Source organism: Staurois parvus, unplaced genomic scaffold, assembly GCF_062004578.1.
Source record: "Staurois parvus isolate SC_StPar_1 unplaced genomic scaffold, SC_StPar_1.0 ptg000450l, whole genome shotgun sequence".
Taxonomy (NCBI): domain Eukaryota; kingdom Metazoa; phylum Chordata; class Amphibia; order Anura; family Ranidae; genus Staurois; species Staurois parvus.
The window spans coordinates 1,881,264-1,894,423 of record NW_028318246.1 but is presented as its reverse complement, the minus strand read 5'-3'; the positions used below and the strand labels follow the sequence as shown (position 1 = coordinate 1,894,423).

Genomic DNA, 13,160 nt, shown 5'->3' with positions numbered 1-13,160 from the left:
TTAACGGGGACTGCTGCCCAGTGCACTGACCAGTAAACTGTTTGGGCGCATTGAGCCGATCAGTAATAGGAGGCAATAATTAGCGGTGAGTGCAGAGGTAGGAAGGGAGTGTGTTTCACCTAAAGCACAATGGTGGTGTGAACCTCTCAATGGATCCAGAAGTTAAAGTTTATGGACTTTTGATCAAGCACATTGCCTACTATTTAGTTGCACATTTACTTCACAGGTGGGTGGAGGTGGTTTGATTTCATGATAGATTGAACGCTACTAGAGAAATTGATGTTGTTCACTTATAGTTGGTTTTATTGATTAAAGCGGGGCTCAATATATTAAATTGGGTTTTCACCAATCCTCCGAGTGCGCCTAATATTGTTGGTATATTACTTTGCTGAATTCAGTTTTCCATTTATACTTACATTGATGTAGCTGGCGTTGATATAGTCTGACCCAGGCTCTCCATGTGTTTCAAACAAGACCACTCGATTGTCATCATCTATAATATCATTATATATCAACAGTTCAATGATTTAAGAGACCCACTTTTCAAGATTTAACATTATATTACTTTTTGTATAAATGAACACTGTACGTACAAGGCAAAATATCAATATAACGGTTTTTAGCCTGATTGCAGGGTTTTCTGGCTTCTTTAATGGGAAATTTGCTAAAAACACGTGGGATACTCTGAAAAAAACAAAACATATATTTTATTTAAGTATGGTGAAATGGATTTTTAAGACATGGCTGTATTAATATTGCAGAGGCCAAAGTGAAGATCACTGCAGCAGATTCATAAAAAAAAATTCAAGACAGGAATAAGTTTTAACAGTCATAGAATACAATCCGATTCTAACTTTATTTCTCTAACAAAGCTCTTCTTCTATCTCTTTTTATATTAAAACTATATTTCCCTAAATTTCATGGTTATGTTTGTGCTGTTCTCCATATTTCTACATAGTTAACACAGAGGAAATACGCATTAAAACCATCAGACCCTTACCAGGTTACAGCAAACTATAACAAGAAAAACTTAAGCTTAAAGTGTTACTAAACCCAGGACACTGCATTCACTATATCTGGTCTCCCACAATACACACAACATAAAAATGCAATTATTTTAGTAACTATAAACTGCTAAATACCTTTTCTCATCAGCAGTATATAGCAGTCTTGTGACTTCTATCAGTGTGCGGTCGAGCACTGGTTAATCTTGTAGGAGTTTTCATTCTCCTCTGGCTGTCCTATGAGGTTGCATGACACATGACCCTTTGTCTGAACAGTGCTGATTGGCCCGTGCTGATCACATGCACCCTTCTAGAAAAAACTCTCTAGCAGTACACACCAAACAGAGCATGTGCAGACTTGTGCTGCTCTGTGCTATGGCAGATACATTGGGGACAGTAAAAAAAGGGGAAGATCAGAGAAGTCAAGATCAAACAGCCTTTTTACACAATGCAGAGGATTAACCCCTTAGGTTGCACAGTGAGTATAACAAGCATGCTTTACTGTATATACAGACTGATTTCACTGCTGTGGGTTTAGTGACACTTTAACCCAAATTATGCCACATTCAAAGGACTGTCCTATTATTTTGGCCCATGCCTAGTGCAATGCTTGTTCCAGCACCTGGCAATGGGTCCATGCTGGCACTACTGGGCAGAGTGATTTCCTGCTAGATGGTGTCTGCATAGACCTGCAATGCTAATGTCATCAGGATGGTGAGAGGCCGCAGCACCAGCCACAGACGGGTTAATCTACTAAACTAATAGCACTATTGGTTTTGCTAAAGAAGTATAAGATGTGCATTTAGCAAAGGGAGTTGTGCCTGGGGAATTTACCTTGGCTTACTGAATGCAGTTGAGCTCTGCTAACTTAAATCACCCAATCATGTGCAAACAAAACAAAACATTTTTTTTTGTATGCAATTGGGTATTCTTTTCACCACATTCAGTAAGCTAAGCGAAAATTCCAATTAAAAGTTAAAACTCACTTTGCAAAGTTAAAATGCTATACTCCTTTAGTGAATCAATCCCAGAGTGCCTCTTCAGAACAGTAACCACAGAAGATGAATCCTTTGACACATAACAACCAATAAAGACACATGATTTAGTTCATTGACTGAACGATTGGATATTCCAAAATTTAAATTTTTCTTTCTAACTTCTTATGTACCAATATACTATTAACAACTTGTTGACCGCGCTACAGCAAATGAAGGCTACAGCGTGGTTGTCCAGTTCTGGGAGGACGTCAGTGGTGTGTACCCTGCACTCTCTGTAACTGCTGTGTCCTTTGGACACAGCTGATCACATGACACAGTATCACAGCGGCCTTTTACCACGTGATCAGCTGTGTCCAATCACAGCTGATCACCATGTAAACACACTTGCAGGTTATCGGCAGCACTTTCCTCACGCTGCCACAGCGTGAAGAAAGTACTACTGATAACTGGCAGTTGTAAAAGTACACACCTACACTGATAGGGCACTGATTATCAGTGAAACCCCCAAAGGTGACCATCTGTGCCCATCCTTGCTGCCAATCTGTGCCCATCAGTGCTGCCAATCTGTGCCTGTCAGTGCTGCCAATCTATGCCCATCATTGCCAGTCAATGCCACCTATCAGTGCCACCAGTCAGTGCTCCCAATTATTGCTGCCTATCAGTGCTATCAGTCAGTGCTGCCAGTCAGTGCCCTTCAGTGCTGCCTATTATTGCCCATCGGTGCTGCCTATCAGTGCCCCTCATTGCAGCCTATCAGTGCCGCATATCAGTGCAGCCTCATCAGTGCCTCCTCATTAATGCCCACTAGTGCTGCCTCATCAGTGCAGTCTATAAGTGGCCATCAGTGCTTCCTATCAGTGCTGCCTTATCGGTGCCCATCTGTGTTGCCTGTTAGTGCCCATCAGTGCTGACAAACAGTGCCCATAAGCGCAGTCTCATTAACGCACATCAGTGAAGGTGAAAAATTACCTGTTTTCAAAATTTTATAATAGAAATTAAGAAAAAAGTTTTTGGTTTGTTTGTTTAGCAAAAAAATAAAACACCCAGTGGTGATTAAATACCACCAAAAAAAGCAGGAAGGGGATAAAAGTGCCCAGTAGGCAAGTGGTTACCATACCTCTTGCAGGAAAGAAAAATTTTTGTTATAAGGCTTTCACATGAGTAGGCGCTTAGCCCATCTTATTCCAAGTGAAGGTGGATGAGTCTCACTGAGACTCTCTATGATTAAGATTTTCATTGAGTGATGTGCATTGTGGATGGAGGGGCAGGTGGATCTTGTTATAATATTTATAATGGAGAATTGCTCTCTGCCTTCCTTCCAATGTTTTTAATACAGACAGCAGGCTGCTGGAAAGCCTGCACCCATTAGTCAGGAGAGTCGGGGCACTATGTTTGCAGTCAAGCAGTGAACTCTTCTTGCTGAGGCTAATGTATTCTGACAGCTGGCTCTGTCACCAGAGCCAGCTGTCAGAATATAGTGGGTACTGCCAAACAGCTGGTTGGTTGCAGTCACTGTTCGGCCGAGAATTATCCCCCTTTTTTCTTTTTTTTTTAAGGATTTTGGACAATCATCCATTGCTCAAATTTTGGCTTCATGTTTAGTTCATCTAAGTTCGCTAAAATATGATTAGTATTAGTCCCTCTTAAAACCCTTTTTACATTTGATGTGTACATCTGCTCAGTGCATAGTCATAATCGCTGCAATACAGTACCAGCTATCAAATAACTATACAAATATTACATGTAATTTTCTTGATTCACTAATTTGACACTGTTTGCCAACATTTGTGCTACACACACATGGGTTAGGCACTCCAAATGTATCCATGCCAAGTAACAGTCTTTCTTTGCTTCTTGCTTGCAAGCACCTGCTATGAGAACCCTACCTGAAATTCATCAAGAAACAGCCGTCCCTCATCTGCATTTTTCTTCTTGTATGTGTCAAGAAGTTGCTCCACTGGAATAGGCTCAATGTTCAGCAGTTGCTTCTCATCATCTTTTCAAAAACAAAGAATTTAGAGATTAACATAACAGGATATTCCAGAATATTCAGCTGTACAAAATACAACATGACTCCAGTATTTAAAAAAAATAATGTAACTAAATTAATACAATTTATTATGTCCATTAACAGGTGATTGTTTTATTATATAAAGATTTTTTGTAAACTAATTCATGTGTTTTGAAAAGGTATTATTCATTTTTAATGATTTCTTTCCTCAATGATTATTAAAGTTGAACTATAGCACTGCCTCCAGACTTGCAAAGCTAAACCTAGTCTGTACTGAAATTGCTTACTCTGATTTCACTGTACAGTGAAAGCTTCCCACAATGTGCATTAGAAGCTGAAGAATGTCAGTAAAACCTGCCTCATTTTCTGGCTTGGGAATGCCTAGCATCATCTTACTCTTACCTCCCCAGCCCTACTGTCCTTGGCCTACCCATTCATTGTCTATCTTTTTTTTCTATCATGGAGTCTCAGAATGACATGTGTGCATTACCTAGGGAAGTCTGTATGTAAATGTAGTCTGTTTAGGATGCCCACTCCTCTTGAATGACACCCACCCATAAAGAAAAAGATCCAGTTTTCTGCTTGTATCAGAGCTGAGGGCTTTTGAGAAGAGTACAGAAGCAAAGACACACATTCATAACATAACTGGGTCAAAAATATGGTATGTAATGAAAATGGAATTGTTTTATTTAACATTTTCAATACTATGTTGGAAGGTAGAGGAACTGGGGAAAACCAAATATATATAAGCAAATAAATAAACTTTAAAGAATTTAAACTTTGTAAGTGAATTAAACTTGAGCTTTAAAGAGGCACTGGTGGTTTTGGATTTGTTCTTAAGATTTTTTTTCCAGCACTTTGCATTAAGGCAAATACTCTACACTGAATATACATCAATCACCGTCAGAATCATGCCAGATAAAGTATCTGTAATATCACATGTTATTGTGGGACATCACAGTTTCCACTTGGCCTTAGTTTCTAAACCTGCCTGGTAAAAATGATATTTTCTTATTGAGGTCATGAAACTGTATCCCCATTTTCATCAATGATTTTGCATTTTGCCATTTAGTCTTATCAATGGAGAGTTTGCACTAGTTCACACCATTCCTGGTGTCAGTTTTATCTGTAGTAAAATTTCTGTTTAGTATATTTTTACAATATAAATTCATGATTACCTGGGTTGGTTAGAGGGATGATGTCCTCACTGTAACTGAAATAAACAGAATTTTTTTAGACCAATATCAATTAACAGAAACAAACTAAACTGAAATAGCTGTAAAATATAAAACAAACACAGATATCAACATTTCCAGAACTTCCATTGCAGTTATCAAAATAGAGTGTCATTTGGTATTGCTTTCTAAAGTAAAATTTCTAAACATCTTGTAAACTACCGTTTATATGAGGGCATTCTACACCTTTACACTTCCCAAAGTGGCGCTTTTACTCCAGCCTCGTTCTTCTCCAAAACAGAATCTGAATATGGCTTGGTGTAAAGAAGAACTTGAAGAAAAAGCATTTATATTATGTATTTATATATTTATAAATGTCCTCTTGTCTGCAATTCTACAAATACAACAACCCTCTCTGGACAAACTTTGTTTTGGGGGCTTACTTGACTCATAACAGTTTGTTTCTTGCTTTACTAATGAAGTGAATATTTGCTTTGCTCACTACGCTGGGCTTGTAAGTATAGTAAGTATGGTCTGCAGCAACCATAAGAAAAACACATTCTTGAAATGATGGGATGCCAACATTTTACATAACTCCCTTTCTTTATGTTCCAAGTGAAAAGCATTGGCTCATATGAAAATAGATAAATATTCTTGTTGTTGGGTTTGCTGGGGGAGTTGATGTAAACATTGAGGCCTACAGATTTCAATAGGTAGAACACATATTTATTATTGTTTTACATATTTACAGCACGCCCAGGGAAATGTGCATAGTTTTTAATGATTACTAGAGTTCCTTTGGTTTCTTCCAATAGATAGGGTTGTAGGTAGTTTAGATTTAACATAACAAAAAGATCATGATGTGTGGACAGAGAATGACACAATAATACCAAACATTACCTTGATGATTTCTTTTGTAGCTTGTAGATTTTAATAAGGACAAAGATTAGGGCCAGAGATGTGATTGTAATTAAAAATGCCAGGAATCCAATCAGGGCCTTGTCGTTATCTGCACAACAAATACACATAACTTACTGTAGAATAAATTCATTTTTTGGACCTATAAAAGAGAACTGAACCTGACTTTAACAGTCTCTACATTCAGTCTCAGCATTTTACTTTTTGATTTACGTTACATTCACATTCTTTGACTTTGTCATGTGGTACATATGGAACAACTGTGTGCAATGGATATGGCACATGTTGCAAGCATTACCATTACCTTTTAGCCCTCATTTGCATAGTATAAGAATGAGAAGAAATAATTTTCATTTTAATTCTCCTATATACACATAACCCTACTTTCTTTATTTTCCAGTTTATTAGGGTTTGAAAGTTGTAATGTCTAAGTAATGTGTAAAAAGGGAAAAGGCTAACAGACTGAAACACGAGTAATAAATAAATGGTGGAGATACCTTGCCAGGCTATTGTCCTAGTTTTAAAAAAGTAGGAAAAATCATCCTAATCAATTTTATAAACTGGAAAACAAGTGATAACTGTTATTTACCATGAACAAATTACAAAATAGAAACTTTCCACCTAGATAAAAGCAACATTAAAGCTAGCCAAACACAAAAAGATCTGGGTGCATTGGCATACACACATAAGCATAAGAAGAGGCTAGGGACGGTTGAAACTAAGCTATGATGGAACAGGGTGGAGCAGGATGTACAAAGCAACCAGCAGGATATAGTTACATAGTTACACAGTTAGTCTGGCTGAAAAAAGACAAAGGTCCATCCAGTTCAACCATTAAAAAAAAAAAAAAGTTATAATCCTATACCCACAGTTGATCCAGAGGAAGGCAAAAAAAAGCCAGCAAAGCATGATCCAATTTGCTCCTGCAGGGAAAAAAATCCTTCCTGATCCTCTGAGAGGCAGTCTATTCCACATTTTCACAGCTCTCACTGAAGAAACCTTTCCGTGTTTGGAGGTAAAAATGTATTTTCCTCCACATGTAAAACGTGCCCCCTTATCCTCTGTGATGACCTCAGGATGAATAGCTCTACCCCGAGTTCACTATATGAACCACTGATATATTTATACATGTTGATCATATCCCCCCTTAATCTCCTCTTCTCAAGAGAGAATAAATTCAGTTCCTCTAATCTTTCCTCATAGCAGAGCTCCTCCATTTCTCTTATCAGTTTGGTTGCCCTTCTCTGTACTTTCTCCAGTTCCCCAATGTTCTTTTTGTGAATTGGTGCCCAAAACTGAACTGCATATTTCAGATGAGGCTTTACTAATTATTTGTACAGGGGTAATATGTTATATCTCTCTCTGGAGTCTATACCTCTTTTAATACAAGAGAGAATTTTGCTCGCTTTAGAAACCCCAGCTTGGCATTGCATGCCATTATTAAGCTTGTGATCTACCAGAACTCCCAGATCCTTCTCCAGCATTGATTCCCCCAGTTGTACCCCCCTAGTATATATGATGCATGCATATTTTTAGCCCCCAAGTGCATAACCTTACATTTATCAACATTAAACCTCATTTGCCACATAGTTGCCCAATTAAACAGTGCATTGAGGTTGGCTTGTAAGTTGGAGACATCATGTAAGGATGTTATTCCACTGCACAGCTTGGTGTCATCTGCAAAGACTGAAATGGGATTTTTAATCCCAGACCCTATATCGTTTATAAATATATTAAAAAGTAATGGTCCTAACACTGAACCTTGGGGTACACCACTGACAACCCTTGATCATGCAGAGTATGAATCATTAACCACTACTCTTTGAATACGATCTTTTAGCCAGTTTTCTATCCATTTACATATGGATTTTTCTAAGCCTGTAGACTTTACCTTACATATTAGCCGTGTGTGGGGAACTGTGTCAAATGCTTTTGCAAAATCCAACTATGCCACATCCACCTCCACCCCTCTGTCCAAGGTTTTGCTCACCTCCTCATAAAAAGAAATCATATTTGATTGACAACTTCTGTCTTTCATGAATCCCTGCTGTCTGTTGCTTAAAATATTTTTTTCCAGCATCTGTAAGCTCATCTATGTGGTCTTTTATTTAACTTCTATAGTTGGGAAGATACTGGAGAGTTTAACTAACAGGTCTATAATTACTTTGTAAAGATTTTGACCCCTTTTTAAATATTGGTACCACATTGGCCTTACGCCAATGAAAAGAAATATAGAAATATATTCTCAAATGACTATATTGGAATTGTGTAAGACTCATTCTCAGAATGCTACAATTGGGATTTAGATTATGATAAGGAATATCTCAGAGCACACATCCTCACATGAGGATTCCTCATTTGTATCACCCTCTTAGCAGGTGCTTTAAACAGAAAATCTGGACCTGTTGACCTGGACTATGTAACAGAATTAAAGGATTCACAAAAAATAATAATAATAAATGCAGTTGTAGCACCCTCCTAGTCTAGGGGGAGCTAGATCCTAATGGTTAGACAGGAGCTATTAGCAGGTCAGGTGTAATAGCCAGAGGGGTGAAATTGTGGTCAGGGCTGAGAGGCTCTGCAGGTCAGCCCCTCTGGAATTTCTCTCTGCGCTAAGACTTTTGGAGAAAGGTCTTGGAGGCAGTGGATGGATCTGAGGAGTGGCTGGCTGCACTCTTGAGGGACCTCAGCCAATTCCCAACAAAAAGCAAGGCAAGGGGCTGGGACTCCCTTAAAAGTGTTGGAGCCTGCTCAGTTTCAGGAGTGTGTGGTGGAGAAGTGTGCAGAGTTAGAGGAATATGTGAAGCTGGAGGAAGAAGGCAGCCAGGAAGCCTAGTGGATTGGGGCCTTCCTGCAAGCCTGGAGCTGGAGAGGAGGAAAACTTGGAGCTCACTGGCCCTCTGAGCGAGGACCACCTGTATGACAGGGAAGGAGCAGCCCAGCTGATAGGCCTGGTTGCAGCAGCCAACCCATAAGAAGTATAGAAGAGGATTTGAATGAGTACACCTGCACCCCCTGCGTGGGTAAGGAAAGGAGCACTCTGATGGGAAACCAGATTAGCCTCCTACTAGTGACTGTTTACCCTTTTAAAGTAACATGAGCCAGATCCCCTGCTCAGGAAAACCTCCAGATTTCTGGGTGAAGAGGAGAGTTTCATCTAGGGTCTGGGGTGGTACATCAAGAAGACACTGGCTAGCTCTCCAATAGAGACTGTGTTGCAGAAGAGAAGCTTGTGATAGTTCAAGGAAGTTGGTCCTCGGTTATTGGCTCCCTTGGACATCCTATACCCCCCTTACCCTATCCGCTCAATAAACAACAAAACAAATACTCAAGGACTGATTTTTGACTCCGATCGCAAGCTTGTGTGGAGAATGTAGATTGCCTGGCTGTCCATGACTATAGGGGGAACCAAATTCATTAGCAACCCCTAAGGAGGCAGTGTTACACAGTTTTTTTTGTTTAATTTATTAGTTCTTTCTTAGGAGCCTGCAGAGCATTGCACCCATGATCAGCAGACCACAGCTGCAAAATCAAGCGCCTGCACTCTGTCAGTACAGCTATCTGCCTGTACCTCCTGTACAGGTACGTAGTTACTGAAGTCCAGGAAGATCCATGACCGCCAGTGCTTTCAGTTCATTGAGAACTACTAGCCATCTGCTGTGTGCATGCATAGAGCATGTAAAAGTCCATTGGAGGAAACTGGTCAGGAAGGGACATCAGACTGACCCTGGAAGAGTACATGGTGTGCGACCATTGTGAAAGAGGCTCTATATACATGCACAAATCATTATACTGATGTGAGCTTAATATGGGGAACTACATGTTTTTAATGTTTTAGTACTACACTATGGTCCTTTTTAAACTTTCTTTCATGGGCACTACTTATAATAGGTAATTCTATGAAGTATTTTTGACTATTCTTGGTATATTATTGATTTGTGTTGATTATTGATTTTTGTATATTACATTGTAGAATTGCTATACCCACCTTTTTCCCTGAAGAAGGAATTATTACAGAAGATTACACAACTGACCAAGCTACATTACAAAACATTGGCAGTTCTTCTGGTGTATCTCTCTAATAGAGTATATGTACAATTTACTGTCATTAGATTGCATGTATGTTACTAATTGGATGCAATATTGGTATGATTTTTTATACCCATGGGTCTGTTTTATAAAAACAAAACAGGTTTACATTTGTCTTTTAGATGGTACACTTTTTTTATTCTGCTTTTAAAGTCACAGGGGGTTACTTTTCTAGTCTGTGTAATTGCATTTTGGGAAGTAGAGAGGACATTACATGCAACCATATTAACTGACCCATTTTTTTTTGTAATTGTTTATGACACATGAAATGTGGTGAGAATACAAAGAAGAGAAAAAGCAGATGAAATTAAAACTGGACACATTGCCACATTTGATTTTGCAAGCTTTATTGGACCCATTTTTATGAAAGGTCTATCCATCTGATGGGGATCCCATGAGAAAACATTTATTTTATACTAAATTGAGAGACATTGATTGAATATTGGAACATTTCCTTGAGCCCTTTATTTTAACCACTTAAGCTCCGGAAGATTTTACCCTTTCATGACCGGGCCATTCTTGCTATCCATCACTGCACTACTTTAACTGGCAGTTGCACAGTCATGCAACGCTGTACCCAAATTAAATATATAACATTTTTTAAAACACAAATAGCGCTTTCTTTTGATGGTATTTGATCATCACTGGGTTTTTTATTTTTCATTTTGAAAAATAAAACAATATTTTTTAATGTCTACTATAAAACATATGTCTGCTATAAAACATATCCAATAACAAAAATGTAAAAATCAAATTTCTTCATAAATTTAGTCCAAAATGCATTCTGTTATATGTATTTGGTAAAAAAAAAACCCAATAGAGGAATATTAATTGGTTTGTGTGAAAGTTATAAGGTCTACAAATTATTGTATATATACTGGAACATTTATTTATTTATTTTTATACTAGTAAGGAAAGTGATCACTGTATAACACTGTACTAATGACACTGGCTGAGAAGGAGTTAACATCTAGGGGTAATCAAAGGGTTACCTGTGTGCCTATTAAATGTGTAAAGTGTGCTGCTTTTAATATTGGATATGACTACTTTTACTCCCTTCTTTTCAGGGAGAAAAAAACTGCCACAGCACTACAGTGGTGGAGAGCCCTGCATTGTTTACCAACTCAGGGCTCTTATCTGTCATTCAGCAGCTCCTGGCCATAAATCATTGGCCGGGACCTTAATGATCGGCTTGTGCTATAGTGAATAACACATGCATGCCTACCCCCTGCTCGAACGTACAGTTTCACATGTGAGTGTGAAAGAGGACCTATTTGATGGAGAGTGTGATGAAGCTAAAGCATTATAAGTGGAACTGCACATGTGGGTGCATATTACATAGGAGTTTGTTATAGGCCTCCCAGTTTTAATGAGGAGGTGGAGACTCAGCTCCTTGCACAGATCAAAAGGGCTGCAAGGACTGAGGCAGTGATAATAAATTTAACTACCTAAAAATTGACTGGAGTAATGGTACTCCAGGAACACTTAAAGAGCAAAAATTTATAAACCTACTGTCACGATCGCATGATCACCGCCACCAACATGCGACAATCTTACGACCGTGACCACCAATATGTCACTATCGCGGTGTCAGACCCCAGACCTTCTCACCAAACTCGTGACCGAAGGACCGGCTGATCCAGACCGCGATGTGACGTGTGTAACAATGCCACACTCAGCTGCACCCTACACAGCGATTTTCCAGCTAATGGATTTCAATCTGTGCCTGCAGCCTGGATGCGCTTGTTACTGGGTCAAGTTAATTACGCAACTGACCCTTACACTGCCACCACCCCTTTTTGTACAGAGAAAGGGGAAACTCTCTTTATCAAATATACACTGTAATGGTTGAAAAGTCACCTGTCCAATACGGCCACCGCAGGCTGATAGGGCAGAGGGTTAAACAAACACAGTAGCGTCTCTTTTGAGGCAGGAATTCGTAAATTGCAATTAAGCACTTTAGAAACAGTCTAACACTTTCAGAAAGAAAGATTTATTACTAAAAGAGTCAAACAGGTGCAATAAAATATTTACAGAAAAAGATGTAACTAAGATATATATATATATTCATATACAGGAAACAGCATAGCCCAGCAAAGAGATAACCGAGAGAAGTTAAAGGGTTAAGTTACTTGCCAGTAAGCCTTTAATGTAAGCAGATCCAAGTTTTTAGAGCAGAATGGAGCTTTGATCTCCCAATGTTATGATGGAAAAATGGAAGATGTCTTTAACTTCACTTTAGGCCTGCTAGCCTGTTTTTTAAATTCCCTCAGCTAGGAATGGCTCTGAGTCACTGACCAATACTCTGTTAGGGCGTGTGGTTGCCTTACTAAAGTAAAAAGATTCCCATAACTCATATTTGCCTATACTTTTTCATCAGGTCAGCATCTCTTTCAACTCCTGGGAAAGCTCTGTTATCTGTTTTCCAAGGTGGGAAATCACACAGGTTCTTGGGACAGTGCTTCTCCAATTCTCTGAGGAACACTGGCCTTATCATGACTTAGGTGAGGAAGGCTACACTTTCGCAGACTGCTCGGCACCGAACTAGGGATGCCTTGCCCTGCTGTTGACCCATAACCAGCACACACACATCTGTCACTGTGCCTCTCAGGAAGGGAGGGGGAAGGAGAATAAGGGATAACTGAATACTTTTAATAAAAAGGGGGAATCTGCGTCCATCTCCGATGAGCAAGTTTGCTACACTTACTACAGAAGAATTTTATAGTACAGTTCATAAAGGGCCCAACTAGGTGATGCAGAGTTTATTACAAATGTCCATATAAAAGAACATCTGGGTAGCAGTGACCATAACATGATTTCATTTATTGTTAGCTGTAAACAGCGAGCACATACGGGAAAAATAAAAATGCTCCATTTTAAGAGAGCTAATTTTCCAAGGCTGAAAGCTGCTCTCCAAGACTTAGACTTGGAAGGAATATTGGCATCAATGAACACAACACAGAAA

The 13,160-nt window shown here is 39.0% G+C and overlaps 1 protein-coding gene across 6 annotated transcripts in view; it reads right to left on the bottom strand.

Annotated features, from left to right (window-relative positions):
- The window catches only part of PTPRC (protein tyrosine phosphatase receptor type C), a 247,863-nt gene that overhangs the window by 43,651 nt on the left and 191,052 nt on the right, over nt 1–13,160 (bottom strand). For all 6 annotated transcript variants that reach the window (XM_089688681.1, XM_089688682.1, XM_089688683.1 and 3 more), the window contains 5 exons: nt 6,089–6,197; nt 5,192–5,226; nt 3,889–3,998; nt 594–684; nt 417–493 (listed from right to left, as the gene is read on the bottom strand). In XM_089688681.1, coding sequence (XP_089544807.1) covers nt 417–493; nt 594–684; nt 3,889–3,998; nt 5,192–5,226; nt 6,089–6,197 — 422 coding nt within the window. The remainder of the gene's footprint in view (nt 1–416; nt 494–593; nt 685–3,888; nt 3,999–5,191; nt 5,227–6,088; nt 6,198–13,160) is intronic.